Below are 18,295 nucleotides of genomic sequence, written 5' to 3' on the forward strand. Positions count from 1 at the left end.
GGGCCTGCCTGCCAGCTAGCCAGAGCCGCGGGCGAGCGCGGCGAGCGGGGATCCTGGTGAGGAGCGCTGCGCGGGAGGCGCGTCCCCCAGCTCCGCCGCGGCCGCCCTCCGCCGCTCGAGCACTCCGCTTCCTTCCCTCCCCTCCCCTGCGCTCCGGCCTGGGGTCTCGGCGCGGGGAGCGGAGGGAAGGGACGAAGGAGGAGGAGGTGAAAGCGGGGTGAGGGGCGGAAGGGTCCCGGCGCGGGGTGAGGCGAGGGCTGCCTCTCGTTCTCCCGCCGCTGCCGCCGTCTCCTGGTCGGGTGCCGCGGCCCGAGGCGCGCGGGGCTCCCGGGGCGCCCGCACTATGCAGGCGGACTGCCGGCTGCCGCGATGGCGAGCCGGGCGGTGGTGAGAGCCAGGCGCTGCCCGCAGTGTCCCCAAGTCCGGGCCGCGGCCGCCGCCCCCGCCTGGGCCGCGCTCCCCCTCTCCCGCTCCCTCCCTCCCTGCTCCAACTCCTCCTCCTCCTCCATGCCTCTGTTCCTCCTGCTCTTACTTGTCCTGCTCCTGCTGCTCGACGACGCTGGAGCCCAGCAAGGTGAGTGGTCCCAGGGGAGTGAGCGGCGGGGCAGCCTCCGTCGGGGCGCCGGGTCTCTTGGCCCCTGAACGAATCTGCAGACGTCGCAGGGAGGCGCGGTGCGCTTTAGTGCGTGGCCAGACCTGGCTGGGTACTCACAGGGTTGAGTTGCAAAGGCAGGCTCTTGTCCCTCTGTCCCCCAAGTTGGCGCGGCTTTACTTTTTGGCAAGGCCATTTATTTCTCTGAAAGGGGGACGTGAGACCCTGCTATGAAAGCCTCGTTGATATTAGATCCTTCTGTGGAAAATTTTGGGGAGGAAAAAGAACCTTTGAAGATAATGACCCCTAAAGTTAAGCTGCACGGATGGATGGACACTGTAGGAAGGCAGGTTAATTAAACAGCATCTTAAACCTATTAAAGGTAAGTGGTGGTAATTATCTTTGTGAAAGAGCTCGGGTTCTGAAGCAAATGGAATAGTTTCTGCTTATCTCTGAGTCTTGGATTCAGAACATGTTCTTTACAATCCGTTATTGAGGCTGGTGGTCTAGACTGCCTTGGTCAAACACTGGGTCTGACCCAACGCTATGCTAATTTGCCCAAGTGAAGCTTTCCGCATTAAAAAGGTAAGCCTTCCCAGAAAGTGACAAAACTTTTTTTTTCCCACCTACAATCCTTGAAAAACCTGTTCCAGAAACAAGCGAAACTGTTTATTAAATAATTATCATAATGGAAAGAGAATGCGGGATGATTTCGTTTCCCCTTGAGTACTATTTTCCGGTAGTGTAGCACAGTTTTTTGAATCAGTTTGGCATCAGTTTTTGAACAGATTTTTCCATTGCATTTTCCATTTTATTGCAGTGGGAAGGATAAGGATTGGATTGTTACTTATTGCTAGGAAGAGAGTTTTTTAAAAAGAAAATTGTTCTCTACCTTTAAGCCCAGCTTTATGTTGCTTTCATGGTTTTGAGTAAAGTATGGAATCATGGCCTGTCATTGAGAAGATGCCGAACCTTGACGGGCATGTGGAAATATAATCTCTCTAACTATAAGGAAAAAATGTATTTGGCGTACCGACCCCTTAGATCGAGACACATTTCTGTAGAGAGTAACTCAAAACTAAATGTTTAGCATTTAGGTTTTAGTTAGATCGTCTTCTAAATTGAACATCATCAGCATTTAATATATTGAAGTATGAAATCCTTCTCTCCATTGTAGCGATGTATTTCCCTCCTGGTAGCGGGGAAAACAGGCTTATATATGGCTGACACTTAGGGCTTACTTTGTGGCGGGCACGACTAGACTAAGTAGTTTGTGTTTATTAACTCCTTGAATCTTCACTACAGCCAGCTGAGATAGTTACTGTTATCCCAGTTCAAACGTAAGGAAATTGAGACACAAAGAATATAAGGTACTTTGATGCAGGAAGACACATTACTCCATAGGCAGAGTACTCTGTTTTGCTTGTTTCTGGATCTGATAGTGTTTGTATCATGTTATTAAAAAAATCTTGGGACAGTATAGAATCAGTTACATATCTCCCTTCCAAATGAGGGATTGCCTTGTTTTTAGAAAAGGCCACTCTACCGGCCTAATCCCAGCACTTTGGGAGGCTGAGGCGGGCGGATCACGAGGTCAGGAGATCGAGACCATCCTACCCCGTCTCTACTAAAATACAAAAAATTAGCTGGGCGTGGTGGTGCACGCCTGTAGTCCCAGCTACTCAGGAGGCTGAGGCAGGGGAATCGCTTGAACCCGGGAGGCAGAGGTTGCAGTGAGCCGAGATGATGCCACTGCACTCCAGCTTGGTGACAGAGCGAGACTCCGTCTCAAAAAAAAAAAAAAAATCAGACATGCAACATTAATTCATTTTTTAAGGTTTAGTTTATTTTACCAGAACATTTTAACAAATACATTTCTCTTTAACAATTTAACAATGTCATCTTATATAAACATCAACATAAATAGAAATGATTCTGATAATTATAAGACTTTATTTCCTTTTTAGTTCTGTTCTCCTAAATTGCTTGGGTAAATTTTGTTAGATCATTTAATATTTAATCTCTTTGTACCTCAGTTTTCTGCATCATTAAGATGAGAATGCGTACCTATCTCATAGCTTGATATAAATGAAATGATAGTATGCAGGAATTTTGCAAAGAGAAAAGCTTAAAATAGCTATAAATGATTATCATTAATCTTGATCTTACTAAATTGATAAATTAAGCGTTAATTAGGTATACGTCATCTGAAAATTCAGGAATTATTTGAGATTTGAATTTCCTCATTTTTAAAAATTAAATTTTTTACCCAAAGGACCCTAAAGCAGCCTGTGGTGGAATTCCTTTTAAGCCAGTCTTCCCTGTCTAACAGATGTTCTTTTGGGTCTACGGATACTCCCTCACATAACCTGAAAAGATGTCTGTTTAAAACACCTTTAGAATTTTTCATAATGGGGATTTGTACAAGTAGTAATGTTCAGCTACAAGATAGAGTTTTTACTCCTCATAAGAAGTCTTAAGACTGGAAGGAAATAAACTGTTGACAGTTGTTGTCTTTTGGTGGTAAAATTGGGGGACATTTCTTTATATTTTTCTACATTTTCTGTAATTTGCATATAGTCAGAATAAAAACTAAACTGCAAAAAAGGTTTCTTTGATAGATTTTTTTTCTTCATTTAACAACAGAAGGTAGAAATACATCTAGTATGTATGTTGAGGTAGAAATGTGCTTCAATGTCTTTTTTCTTTCTGACATCATTTTGAATAGCAGAATATATCACCTTCATTCCAATTAATGTCATACATAGCTATTCCTCAATAGATTTTCTTTTCACAATGACCTTTCTTTTTATTTGGCTCCGAATAAAATGTATCACTAGTTTGAAAACTTGCCGACTTTTCACAGCAGATGTATTTTAACCAGTCCTGTTTCAGTCATAGATTTATAAATATATTGTGTTTGTTTACCTCTATTTATTATGTTGATGTTTCAGATACGGCTCGTATTTGTGTAGAGTTCTAAGTTAGATATCAAGAAGTTGGTCTTCGAAATCTTTTTTATTGAAAACTTTTTTTTTGTAAAATGTACATCTCTAAAAAATTTAAATGGGTGAAACTTATGCTGGTAGCATATTTACTACTGTATTAAATTTATAGGAAGTTGATGATCTACTATGATTTTATGTCTCCGGTTTCCATTATGACTGTAGGAATTTGGGTTACTTCATCTCAGGGGCTCAGCTTATTTGTGTCCTGGAAGGCTTGCCTACTGTCTCGGTTAGAATGTAATTTGAACTTGGTAAAATATCAGAGAATTAATTTTTAAGATCCATTAAGCCTGATTTGTTTAGGCCTATTAATATATAACATGTTGTGAAGATACTAGTTTTTCTTTTCTAATTTAATCTGTGAAACAAATCAGGTTCATTCTTAAAAAGGATGTTTGAGTTATTTGATCATATTTGGAACCAATATGTGAAAAAGTTTATATTCTGTCAAGGAATGCCCTTATTTGCTTGTGATGCAGGGAAATATTTTTGAACAATATTTGTGAGTTGTCAGAAAATAAAAACTTACTTCTCTCTGCAAATAAACATTAGTAATTATTTTTCACATTGACATTAGGTTAATTTAGAAATTTCCGTTGCCTTTTCTTTGATAAACATCAGGGCTCTTATGCAGTTTTGTTCAGAAGCAAATAAATCAAAGCATCCTTTTCTGCTATATTTATAATTAGTTTTACAAAATGAAAGTTAGAAACAGCACACATTCCACACATGTGAATGATCAGATTTAAACACCACGTTTTTGAAACTTGTAAATGAAAAAGTGATTGTAAGATTGCAGGTAAATTATAGGTAGATTTCTCAGTGTCAGAAACAAAAAGAACACATTATTTTCCCTGGGGATAGTTGATAATTCCATTTGAACATCTGAGCTTCATTTTAAAGACGAACATGAAAAAATATCTTAAAATGGTGGAATTGGCATAAGTAAAATACCAGTACTAGAATTAAAATGACAAATGAATTAATTTCCAAAATTTAATCAGATCATGTATGTGAGAAAGGGCTAGATTTACATAGGAGTAGAATTTAAATTTAGGACTACACTTCTCAAAGTGACACTGGGAGGTGAAACTTAGGTAGTAATGTTGGACATTAATTGAATTCATACAAGTAGACAGTTTCTGCTTCCAGTTCTTGATTAGTTGGAAGGATATGGAATGATGACCTAACAGTAGAAGGATTGGGAAAAGCTTCATAAAGATAGTGATATTTGCTAAGTATGATTGTGGAAATATGAATTGAGACAATTTGGCAATTTTTCTGATAATGGCTCCTGGATTCAGTTTTCTTTATAACAACCTTATGGCCGTAGCACTTTGTGTTTATTTTAAAATATTGTATAGATAACGATTATCATTCACAACTAAAAACGTAGATGATTATCCACAGTTCCATCTTCTAATCCATCAACTTGTAATTTTTCATTTTCCTTTCTTTTTTTTTTTTTTTTTTTTTTTTTTTTTTTTTTTTTTTTGAGACGGAGTCTCGCTCTGTCGCCCAGGCTGGAGTGCAGTGGCCGGATCTCAGCTCACTGCAAGCTCCGCCTCCCGGGTTCACGCCATTCTCCGGCCTCAGCCTCCCGAGTAGCTGGGACTACAGGCGCCCGCCACCTCGCCCGGCTAGTTTTTTGTATTTCTTAATAGAGACGGGGTTTCACCGTGTTAGCCAGGATGGTCTCGATCTCCTGACCTCGTGATCCGCCCGTCTCGGCCTCCCATAGTGCTGGGATTACAGGCTTGAGCCACCGCGCCCGGCCTTTCATTTTCCTTTCTATTATTTATTCACATACCTGCATAATCTTATGTAGTTGTAATTTTAATAGTGTGTTTATGTAAAATTAATTTATAGGCTAATTTAGCACATGTAAGCATACCTACGGAATACAGTAAGACAAAAATTTCAAAATGCAAAATCTTATAAGACATTCAGTATTTATGAAGTAATTACTGTATTGTTCAGAGCTGTTATTGTATTTAATTGAATTCTTCATTCTGGAGAAAAATCTCTGAGAAAGTATTTCAGTTCAAAATGTTGTTTAGAAACAAATATCATGCTAATTTTTCAGTTCATTATTTGAGTTAAATTAGTATAACCTATGAGGACAGAAAATACAGATATTCAGATAAACTAGTATCCAATGAGTGCCAGTGCAATACCCACTGAAGCTGATGAGATACTGGATGATTTCCAAGGGCTACTAAAACATCGCTTACCAGCTCAACCTGCACCCTGACGGGTGTGTAGTTGAAAGAAAAACTTTGATTCGCTACTTGCATTATGGGAGAATCCCAAGATGCAAGTTCCCTCAACTGCTTTTTAAGGAGAGTGGCCCAGAATTCCCTGCAAGGCTTTTGTTGAGTAGGATGCTTGCAACCTTGCCTTCAAAACTGAATTGCCTGGGATCAAAGAGAAGATATTAGCACTCTTTATTAAGATATTGGCACTCTCATTCAGAACTATCAGTATGAAGGGGTACCAACTGTGAACTCTCAAGAGAGTGTGCACGTACCTCAGTACAGTCCTGAGACATTCAGAGAAGAGTAAAACATTGTTACTGTCTTCAGAGAACCTACAGTCTATTTGAGAAAGTAATTAACTTCAGGTTGGAATATATATAATAATAACCAAGGAATTCTATCAGAAGATTATGTAAGACAGAGAGACCTCACCACTCCTGGAGAAGCAGGAGATGCCTACTATAATAATAATCAAGGAAGGTTATAAGAAGGTTATATAAGGCAGAAAGAGCTCAGCATTCCTGGAGAAGTAGGAGACGCCTCACTGATAAAGTGGTTTTAGATTGGTAAGCTTTGAAGGGTTGGCAGGTTTCTTGCCCACAAGGAACTGCAGATATTTGAAGAGTAAGATCATAAAATTAGAACATGGGGGCCGGGCGCGGTGGCTCAAGCCTGTAATCCCAGCACTTTGGGAGGCCGAGGCGGGTGGATCACGAGGTCAGGAGATCGAGACCATCCTGGCTAACATGGTGAAACCCCGTCTCTACTAAAAATACAAAAAACTAGCCGGGCGTGGTGGCGGGCGCCTGTAGTCCCAGCTACTCGGAGGCTGGGGCAGGAGAATGGCATGAACCTGGGAGGCGGAGCTTGCAGTGAGCCGAGATCGCGCCACTGCACTCCAGCCTGGGTGACACAGCGCGAGACTCCGTCTCAAAAAAAAAAAAAAAAAAAAAAAAAAATTGGGGAGTCAGTGAAGTGGGAGTGTGAAAGTCCACCTTTTTAGAATGAGTAGCAAAACTCATTCTGGTCCTGCTCCACTGTTTGCTTCTTGAACCCATGCCCTGTGTCTGCCCAGTTATTGGAAAAACACTTGTTGGTTAATTCCTGTGGGCCAGTCATGGTACCACATGCTGGGACATTTTCCTCTTGGAGCTGTGTTAATGACTTCCATAGTGTTGCCAGCAGCCCCTTTATAATCTGTAAGATACCATCCAAACTCCTTTGCATATTTTGTATGTAATTTTTTTCACAGTCCGGTCCCTCCCTTTCTCTCTGACTCAATCTAATGCCAGCACTTATCACACTGTATAGTTCAAATATGAGACTGAGCTAATTTTGGTCTTCTAAGATATAGTTTCATGTCGTTTTGCCTTGTTCCCTATACCAGCCTCTTTATATGTGCAGTTTCTTCTACTTGAAATGTCCTTATTTTCCTTATCTTCTCGGTAAACTCTTGATCAGCCTTCAAAACCCTTCTTGGGTATTCTCCCTTTATGAAGAGTTCTCTAACAGTCCCCACACACTCATCTCCAGATAATACATTCCACACTGTACTCTTAAGTATTTATTCCTGCCAGTGGAGAGAATTTTATTCATTTTCTTATTTCTAATACTTATCATCGTGTCTGTCATTTAAATTATGTGAATTAACCCCATTTCTAGAGTTAATCTGCTACCCTGAGCACATTATTTGGTTCCTCCCTGGGCACCGGCATGCACTTCATGCTGTTGTCTTTTGCCTAATCCCCATAATTAGTGGTCAGTTCAAGAGCTAGGAACAGAGCCATGTCTTGACCCTTACTACTTGTTTGCTACCTGGGAAGCCTAACAGTCTTCCCAGCCTTTCCCAGCCCCACCTCTTCCCAGGAGGAAGACCCCTTTGCTGCACACCCTTGACTATGAGAGGAGTCCTTCAAGCTGAAATTCTGAAAATAGACATGGCAACTTCTTAGAAAGCTCTGCTTCCCTCGGATGGGTCATCCTTTAGAACGGTGACAGCTTAAATCAGTGCCAGCAATTTGGGCAAACTTTCTCCTTTGCACGCTTTTTCAGCTTCTGACTTCAATAGGCATCTCCAATATTATAAAAGTTCCCCTAGTTTTTGTTCTAGTGGTTGGCCTGTCCCCTTTTTCTTGCCAGTGGATATTCCTGGGGAGCATTCAGGTAGCTTCACTAATCTGGTGTAATAGAAAAGTAATGAGAAATGGAAGCTGGAAAGATTGGTGGGGACCGTATTGTGGAGGACTTGCCATGGAGGGGCAGACTGAGGAGTTTATAGCTGCGATGTTAGGCCTGACATTAGCCTCAGGTGCTTCCTCTTTCACCTGGTTCACTTGTCTGTCACCAGGTTTGGTTATCTCTTCCCAGCTCAGGCACCCCAGATCCATCATCTCAGCAATGCTCTTTCTCTGGTCTTGGACAGTTCCCAAACTTGGGCCCATGTGATAATCCCCACTGTCTGCTTTCTCTGGTTCTGGATAGCTCATAGTTACAAGAGTAAGTCATGTGGTCATCATGATTAGATCTGCCACAAATTAGGACTGGCTAATCAAGTCGAAAGTGGGGATTACAGAGTTCCTGACTTCGTACAGCTGATTTGTACGGCCGAACTCCTGCCCTGCTTCTAACCCTTGCACAGTATGACTCCCTCCGGCCTGAAACCTTGTCCTCTTCCTCTTTATCAGAGCACTGCTTCGTTGCGGAATGTGAGTTTTGTTTTGGTATGCTTTACACTTTTATGGCACTTTCACTTTATATCTGGAAACATGCTCAAAATGCCACTGGCTTTTACATATCTCTTTTTTCAATTGTTTATGGTACCTTATATCTCTGCTTTTTTCAGGGACAAACTTTCTGAATGGTAGACTACATCTGTGCTGTATATTTTCTTAGTGACTGGCATACAGCAGATATTTGTTATATTATTAATTTATTTTTTTAATAAAAAAGTAAATTTTTTATTAAAAATTAAAAAATAAAAAAATTTATTTTTTAATAAAAAAGCAAAGGTTTTGTTTCTGCTTTACTGAAACTGTCATTTAAACTGTCAGATTTTTGTTTGTTTGTTTTGGTTTTTGTTTTAGTTTGAAAACCAAGCAGCTTTGTCTATCTTTATTATTAGTTTTAGTTGTTTTTTTTTTTCTTACTACAGTGGTCTTTGAAAATCTGGAGGCTTCGGACTTGGACATACCTGGATTTAAATAATAGCCTTGTTGAATTTGACATCCAGTTACCACTCTAAATGTTTTAAAATATGTAACTCATCTTTCTTTTTAGACTGTAACGAGGGCTGGGATTGAATCTGGGTAGCAAGTAAATTTTTTTTTTTTTTTTTTTTTTTTTTTTTTTTTTTTTGAGACGGAGTCTCGCTCTGTCACCCAGGCTGGAGTGCAGTGGCCAGATCTCAGCTCACTGCAAGCTCCGCCTCCCGGGTTTACGCCATTCTCCTGCCTCAGCCTCCCGAGTAGCTGGGACTACAGGCACCTGCCACCTCGCCCGGCTAAGTTTTTGTATTTTTAGTAGAGACGGGGTTTCACCGTGTTAGCCAGGATGGTCTCGATCTCCTGACCTCGTGATCCGCCCATCTCGGCCTCCCAAAGTGCTGGGATTACAGGCTTGAGCCACCGCGCCCGGCCTGCAAGTAAATTTTTGTTCAATGAATGAATCAATATGTGAAAGAAAATTTTGCTTCAGTTTACTCTGCAGTTAAAATTTCCATTTTTAAATGTTTCCTTTCCACTAAGACTCACTTTTCCATCCCTCTTCCCCTTATCCCCAATTATTGTTCCACCCCTAGCTCAGTGAGAGGAGTCAGAGCATGCAGTAGAGGAATGTGACAGAAAGGCATGACTGTTCACAATGATTTGTCCATTCAGGGGCTCCAGCCCACCCAAACCTTAATATGAGTTTTGTACTGTCCTTTATGACCTTTCCTCTGCCTTTTCAGCCTGCTGCCTATTGATGCGTTTCAATGTTTTTTGATCCCCACCATCTCAGATAATTTTATCTCTTCTCTCCTGACATGCCTTTGTTTCTGCCTACTCTTGGCATCCTAAAAGCCAACTTTATAGGTCTGGATGTGAGGTGGATATTCTGTTGCTTGCATGAAGGAAGAGTGTTTTAGTTAGGACTTTTGAGGTTATAGAGAACAGAAATCTGTATCTGATTAAGGTAGAAGGAGAAAGTATTGGGAGGATTGTGAAGTAACTTACAGAGTTTTGTTAAAGCTGAACCTGCCTAAGCCAAGGGGAAGCAGGAATGCAGCTAGACTTCAGGAACCGAGGACTCAGCTTAATTCTTCTCTCTTGCTTCAGTCTGGCTTTCTCTTTGTGGGAGGAATCATGGCTGCTGGCAATCCCGAAGGCTTGCAGTTTTAACACGGAGAGATTCTGTATTTTCACTATTGTACAAGGTCGAGTAATTGGAGGAAAGGGTGAGTTGGCCTCACGTTGGCCCAGTGTGATTCAGTACCCACCCTTGGATCAGTCAAATAACCAGGGGGAATGAGGTCATATTAAAACTGTTGGGAAACTGCGGAGCACGTCCCAGAGAAGGATAAGGCGGGGTACTAGATAAACAGAGGCATCCTCTTCTAGGAGAAAGTGTTACATTTATAGAAAGTCCACTGTATTTTGAAGAAGTTCTTATTGAACCTTTACGTTTATCTTGGGAGATGGGTGGTGGTATCCTCATCTGTGAGGTAGTCGCGTCCTCACCAGTGTACTGGTTAGGGTATGTAAGCTTATGGAGGTTAAGTGTCCAGGATCTTGAAAACTGGCATGTCTAGAATTTTGACTCTCAGTCTGTTGGACTCCAAAGCCTATGTACTTTCTAATGTGTTAGTTGTCTACCATAACATTAGTTTAGGGTTATTTCTCATTCAACAGCATATGCTAGGAGCGTTGTATGTTTTATTTCTGTGTATATGCTTATAAAGGTGAATAGAATGCATTGCCTTTCTAACCAAATTTTACAGCTTGGTATGGTAAACTGACATAAATTTGCATAATTAAGCATATTAAGTACAGAAAGATATTATTATTATGGAAATAGGGAGAAACACCAGGAGCTTTAGAAAGGTTTCACAAAGAAAATAACATTGAGTAGGTATTTGCTAGGTGGGTGAAAGGACGAGGGACATTATTCTTGGCAGAGTGCAACGTCAAGTGCGGTGGCACAGAGGTGAGAGCATGCAGCATGTGGGGAATCACCTGTAGTTCAGGACTGTGGAACAAAGAGGTTGTGGGAAAAATGAACAGATGAGACCAGAAAGGGAATCGGGCCAGATTATGATAGACTTTGTATCCTGGCCGAAGTGTTTGAACTTTGTCGTATCATCAATGGAAAACAGTTAAAGGATTTCGAAATAAGGGACCTACGTGACCCAGATAGTGTTTAAGAAACTCTGACTGGTGTGTGGACAGTGGATTAGAGGGAGGAAAGATAGAAAGTGGGAAACCTGTTAAAGAACTTTGCAAGGGCCTGCACTTGTTCAGAGGGACTAAATTTAGAACTGCTAAGGAGAGAGAAGTATAAAATATAATGACTAGTTAAATTTGAGAGAGCCAAGAGTCAGTTTAATGTTGAGATTTTTCCTTCTGGAATCTTCTTCCTCTTCCTGCTTTCCACTTCTCTCATTCACCAGGATTTCTGCCTAGGTAACTGCTATTCCTCTCTCTCTCTCTCCCCCCACCCGCCCCGCCCCGTCTCTCTCTCTCCCCCCCCGCCCCGCCCCCGTCTCTCTCTCTCTCTCTCTCCCTCTCCATGTCTCCTTCCATCTCCCTCTCCCTCTCCTTCCTTCTCCCTCTCCCTCTCTCTCTCTGACACACATGCACACACATACACACACACACACATACACACGCACACACTGAAGCACTCATTACTTCCCTTTAGACCTCATCATCCCTGGAATGACTCTCTGTGTCTTACTCCCTATATTGTAAACTCTGTAAGGACAGGGGCCTTACCTGACATTTTTACTCTTGTTCCTAATACCTAATAGCACACTGCCAGGCGTGTGGAGGTCGTTCATTGAATGCATAGGACATGTGGAGTTTCAAATGCTTCTGAGCAAAAGTGCTTAATATGTATATAGATAAGATTGAAGACTTTGGAGCTTTCTCCATTTGGTGGTAACTGAAGTCAAAGAGTAGGTGAGATTGCCCACGTAGAATACAGAGTGGGGAAAGAACTCTGAAGAACAGCAACATCAACAGCCTGTAGTAACAGGGTTATATACAGTTAAGGTGTCTCCCAGATGCAGTTGGAGGGTTAAAGGAACTCAGACATGGGAGGAGAGATTTAAGAAGGAGGGAGGGGAGATGTGAAGGAAGGGAGAAGGAAGCGAGAGAAGGAAGTGCCAGCAATCCCAGATGCTGTAGAAGGTAACAAAAGATAAGGATAGAAAATTCTCCGTCGGCTTTTGGCAGCTCAGAAACTGACTGCTTTAGTGAAGAGTTTCACTGGATATGTGGATCTGTGTGTTTCCTAGGGCAGCTGTAACAAAGTACCCAAACTTAGATGACTTAAACTTACTGTCTCACAGTTAGGGAGGCTAGAATTCTGACATTAGGGGGTGCAGAGGGCCATTCTCTTTCCTAAGACTCTAGGGTAGGATCCTTCCTTATCTCTTTCTAGCTTTTTGGTAATTGCAACCCTTAGTGTTCTGTGGCTTGTAATGCATCACTCCAGTCTCTGCCTCTGTGGTTACATGTGGTTCTCCCTGCATCTGTGTCTAAAGTTTCCCCCTCTTAGAAAACACCAGTTGTTGGATTAGGGCCTACCCTAAATCCAGAATGACCTCATTTTAACTTCATTACATTTGCAAAATCCAGTTTCCAGATAAGGTCACATTTGCAGGTACCAAAAATTAGGACTTGAACACAATTCAACCCGCAACAGTCTTGAACGTGAATTGCAGTGCACTGACATTAGAAAAGGAGGCAGAGAAGACATCAAGCATAGGCAACTAAAGAAATCTATGTACAAGAAGGAAAAAGTGAGAAAAACGATGGTAGATGTGGGGTGATGAGGGGATACCACGTGGAAGGAGGTTTTTTGAATTTTTAGTTGTTACCCTTAGTGTTTTAAAGTTTGTAAAACTGCAGATCCAAGGCCCCACCGAAGAGCTACAGTTACAGGTTATAATTTGCAAAAAGAAAGGCAAAATCCATTTCATGCAAATGTAAGATGAACACACCAAATATTTTGTTCAACTCATTCATTAGTGAGGGAATCAGTAAAATGTTAAAACTGTCCATAGAGTATTTGAGAAGCTAGGTGTTGATAGGCAATGTTAGGATATGATTGCTGCATTAGATGGTCAAAACTGATTAATGGCCAACAAGGCCTTAAACTTTTAGGTTATTTTTTTTTCAACTATACAGAAATTATATTCATCTTTACCAAACAGCAATCTGTAAGTTAACACGTAACCAAGACTGCAGCCTTTAATCAGCATTAAGTAGCAGGTGGTAATTATTTTGCCCTGTAACTTTGAGTGGCTTTTTCTTTTTATGACATTTAAAGGATGTGCTGCACACTTTTTTTTTTTTAACCCTGTTTCCAAGTTTCAGGTCATCTTTCTGATGTACTTGTTAGAATCCATGGAGGTGGAAATAGGAGCCTGAGAACCTTTAATTAGCCTGTAAATGATTCTAACATTGACTTGACTTTGAGTACCACCAAATAAGAGAAAACTGAGAGACTTTTAGTGCCCATCTGAGGCTGGAACCCATTACTATCTAATGACATTCATCCCCTGGATTTTGTGAGTTTTTTCTCTTTCTATAGCGCTCAACCTAGGGTGGAGCTTTTGCCAGGCAGTTAGATGCTCAAGAAGAATACAGTGGCTAGGAAGCAAAGGTACCAGAAAGAGTGTAGTTAATATATTGGACATGAGGCTCAGACTAGGTAGAGAAAGAAATGAGGACAGAATCAGCTTGATAGATGGAGAGAAAAGAGAGAAATCCAGTTCACACAAAGTATGCAGTGGGTGTAAGAGAGCTGAGAGGTCAGGAGACTATAACCAGAAGAGTGAGATGTTAAAGTTTTTAAGATTTCAGAGTTGGGAGTAGTTTCCAATAATGGCAAAAATAAAGTCCAGGTTGTGATCCTGAGGGTGAGTTACTGAACTGTAGTAGAGGTCATTGGGGAGATTAGTAAGCAATACTTTCTCATAAATTTATACTTTCTACAAGACACTAGAAGCTTTAAAGCTGCTATACATTTAAATTTCCTAAAATAATGTGCCATTGTTCTCTTAACTTTAGCTAGATTGTAGCCAAGTGTACTGGGTCAATAAACAATGGGCAAAAGCTGTTCTGGTCTTTTATGATAATAGTACTCACAGATATTTATTGAGCACATTGTTATGGCTTAGGACCTTGACACCGGTTGTTTTCATATGGTATGTCGTTTAAATCTTAACCTTGGTAGCTCAAATTGTTAATATTCCCATTTTACCCCTGGCAAAACTTTGATTTAGCAGCAATAAGTAACCTTTTCAAGGTCATAGTGAGTGGTAGATAGGACATTTAAATTTATTGTATGACTCCAGTGTGTTTAACCATTGCATTCTAGGTAGAGTGTGTGCATGGTGGAGTTGAAGAGGATTTCTATATAGCTCACATTCCTTCATGTTATTCAGTTTTGTAGATTATCACACATGCAGAGATGAGTTTGAGCTTAAAAAAGAATAAAGCTGGGGGCCATGTCTTTCAAAAAAAAATTGTCACAATGACCCTCTTTGGACTCTCAATGCATGTGCATCTTATGCAGTATTTTAAAAATTAAATAAATGATTTATCAAGCCACGAAAAACCATGGAGGAAACTTAAATACATTCTACTAAGTGAAAGCAGCCAATCCGAAAAGGCTACAAACTATATGATTCCAACTGTAAGATGCTCTGGAAAAGGCAAAACTAGGGAGACCCTGAAAAGATCAGTGGTTACCAGGGTTTTGAGGGAGGTAGAGATGAGCAGGTGGAACATGGGATTTTTAGGGCAGTGAAACTACTCTGTATGATACTATAGTGGTGGGTACATGTCACATATTTGTCCAGACCTGTAGAATATACATGGGGAGTGAACCCTAACATGAACTGTGGACTCAGGGTGATAACGATTTGTCAGTGTAGGTTCATCAATTGTAACAAATGTATCAGTTTAGTCAGGAATGTTAATAATGAAGGAGGCTATGCAAGTGTAGGGGCAAGGGATATATGACAAATATCTGTTCTTTCTATTCAGTTTTATTATGAACCTAAAACTGCTTTAAAAAGTGAAATGTATTTAAAATACTAAGTTTATGTTATATATGTTTTACCACAATTTAAAAACTGTAGGGATGGAGAAAGATATATCTTGTGAACACTAAAGACAACTGGAGTCGCTGTATTAGTTTCAGACAAAACTTCAGAACAAGAAAATTACCAGGGTTAAAGAGGACAAAAAATTAAGTGAAATTAGAGTAGTATTTGAATTATCTGAGATTTATAGTGATGCACCTTAACAAACCTCACAATTACAAGGTTGATATGGTACTTCTGGTCTAAAAATTCACGGTACCAAATAATATATTAAAAACTTTATTGTAACCGAATGAAATCAGATGTATTAGTTAACAGTTGCTACTTGCTCTTAACACTTTTATGTTCCGTAAAAGCTCCATGCTTTCTCATTTTAAGATCTCACAGATGTATTACGTGACCAAAGTGACACTTATTTAGAGCTAGTATAGTCAGACTCACCAGTTCACCAAAAGAAAAACCTTGAAAACTCACTGGAAAAGTTTAAACCTTTGCTCTCCATTTTTGGCATATTTGTGCAAGCATATCTTGCTTTTGTATTTGCTGTTAAAGGAAATAATTTTGGAAATCACAATGTTCATATTATTAAAATTCAGTTTTTTATATATATATATATAAAAGAACGTAATTAATACAATTTATCAGTAGTGATATGGCTAAAATCTGGAGGGGGCTGGAAAGTCATATGGAATCAGCATCACAAGCACATACTTAAACAAAAAACACACTTGATTTGGAGTTTAATTAGAGTAGCCTTAAAAAGCATGCATTCTTTGTTGCAATAATTCATTGTCATTTAAATATATTGAATTTTCTTCCTATTTTTTCTAGGGATAAGTAGTTAAAAAAAAAAAAAAGTTTTTTTTTCCTGGAATAATACCAAAATTTGTATCTGGCTTAACACATCTGACCTTACACTCTTCAGAGGAAGTGAACACATGTTCTATGAGTAATTCCCTAAATAAATGTGCAGCCAAACAAAGAAGCAGTAAGATCAAATTCCAGTGTTTTTTCTTAGCTGGAATAAAATTAAAATTCAAAAATTAGGTTAATAGGCTTCTACCCTTTTTGATCAGTTATAGTCTGGTGGAGACGATGTCGGGGAGGAGGAGGGGAAAGAACCTGTCAGTGATAGTGCTGATGGAGTTTGGAGAAGGAGAAAGTTAGTGAAGTTGGAGTTGGTGAGAATGTATGGATTGGTGCTTTGAACATTGTTTTTTCCAGTAGTAGTTATACTCTTTTTGTCAATTCTGCCTTGTGAGAAGGAGAAATAGTAGGTGGTGTAGCCTGGTCACAGATCATTGTTCTTCCTAGCGTACAAAGCAACTCAGAATTAAGAGCAGTCAGGGATGATTACTGTTAGCTCCCTTTCCTCCTAATGTTAAGAGCTCCGACCCAGAAAAAAATATCATTTGAGGCCTATAGACTAATAAAAATAATCATTTTCTTTAATGTAAAGAAAAATAAAACATTCCGTTTACTTTTTTAAAAATTGGAAAGTCGGAACATAAAACTCTTTAGTATAACTGCTGATCTTTGGGGGGAAACCAGTCTCTTAGTGAAGAGAACAGCATTACCCTTTGGGCCAAGTGGAACCCAGCCAAGAACTAAACCAGATCTTTTTTCTGAGATTTTCTAGCTTTGACTCTAAGTCAGCACTTAACCTCAGCACTCTTCGCTATTCAGGGTGATCATTCTTTGTTCTGAGGGACCCTCCTGTGCATGATAAGATGTTTTAGCAGCTTTTCTGGCCTCTACCTACTAGATGCCAATAACACGCCTCCCCCTCCAGTTGTGACAACCAAAATGGTCTCAAGACACTGCCAAATAGGAGGTAAAATTGCTCCTGTGGGGGTCCTCTTCCCCTCTGCCCTGCAACCCACCTTTTGAGAATCACTGCTCTAAGTGTATTACAGAATTGTTGATCAAGAATGTTTTCCCAATTTTAGTTCTACTTTTAAATATTTTGTCGTATTTTAAGTATCTTGGTGGAATAAGCTTTACTTTTAAGAACTGTAAAAATAAACTGGAAACGCATTTCTAATTTAGGGGTGAAAATGAGAACGAAGTCTTTCCTTGATTTGCAAATTCAATGTTAAGACCTTTGCATGCCTAGCACAGTGTTTTTCAGATTGCAGTTGGGGACACATTAGGGGGTCATGAAATACTTTAGTGGCTCATGTGCGTGCATGCAAGAATGTATAGGGTCACAATGTAAAAGGTATTTCTTTTGGAATAAACAAAAAACATATGTGTATGCCTAGCCTTCCCTTTCAGACTGGAATATTCTGAACATATGCTTCATAGCAGTAGGTGCTTAGTTAAGCTGTTTATCCAGTCAGGTTAAACTTGTCAAATATTTTTTGAGATACAAAACATTCAAATGTGTTCGTTGCTGAAGATTGGAGACCTGTTGTTAACTTTAGTTTCTGGTGCATATCATCTTGCTTGCAAGAGGAGGGAGCTCGCAACTCCATCACATAGTTTAGAACATTCTTGGCACGTTACGTGTGGACTGTTCCTGCCCTCCCCCTACACAAAGTGATGAAAAAAGACAACTCTGTAATTATTGTCTTCATCAGCATGCATGCAAAAGTCTTGTTTTTCATCAGTTAGTATTTCTTTTGTTAACTTTTGTAGAAATTATCCTTCATGTTGGAAAGGGCAATAAATGTTTTGTGTATTTATTGAGAATCAAACATGAGTATAAGACATCTAAAAATTACTCCTAACACTCTGCTTGTACTCTTTGTAAAAATCATTTTTAAATGACAACCTGGAGTTGAATAATAGCCTACGGGGAATGCCTTAAGTGTGATAGTCTGCCACTACAAAGTCGTAGATTCAGCTGTTAATAGAAAATTCCTGCGTTTCTGAAATTCATCTACACTTTCAATCACCTAAAAAGCTGCCTTTGTTTCTATTTACTAAAAACCATACGTTTATATTTGGAGTTATTTCGTTTATTCGGTGGTTATTTTTTGAAGATTGAACCACCTACAGGAAGAGTGTTTTCGTCTTTTCAGTAGTAAGGACATTTCAGACTAGTTTTATAATGTTAGAAACTCTGTCTTAGGTGGTAGTGTTTTCCTCTGAGGAAAAATGTTAATGATTGTTTAAGAGT

General features: G+C 40.0%; 1 protein-coding gene across 6 annotated transcripts in view; it reads left to right on the forward strand.

Moving 5' to 3' along the window:
- The window catches only part of DCBLD2 (discoidin, CUB and LCCL domain containing 2), a 92,716-nt gene continuing 74,421 nt past the window's right edge, over positions 1-18,295 (forward strand). For 5 of the 6 annotated variants that reach the window (XM_005548333.5, XM_005548334.5, XM_074033623.1 and 2 more), the window contains exon 1: positions 1-574. In XM_005548333.5, coding sequence (XP_005548390.1) covers positions 370-574 — 205 coding nt within the window. In that variant the 5' untranslated portion in view covers positions 1-369. Of the gene's footprint in view, positions 975-18,295 lie in introns of all 6 variants that reach the window. The other variant, XM_005548335.5, reaches the window with a different exon arrangement.

Source organism: Macaca fascicularis, chromosome 2, assembly GCF_037993035.2.
Source record: "Macaca fascicularis isolate 582-1 chromosome 2, T2T-MFA8v1.1".
NCBI classification, from domain to species: domain Eukaryota; kingdom Metazoa; phylum Chordata; class Mammalia; order Primates; family Cercopithecidae; genus Macaca; species Macaca fascicularis.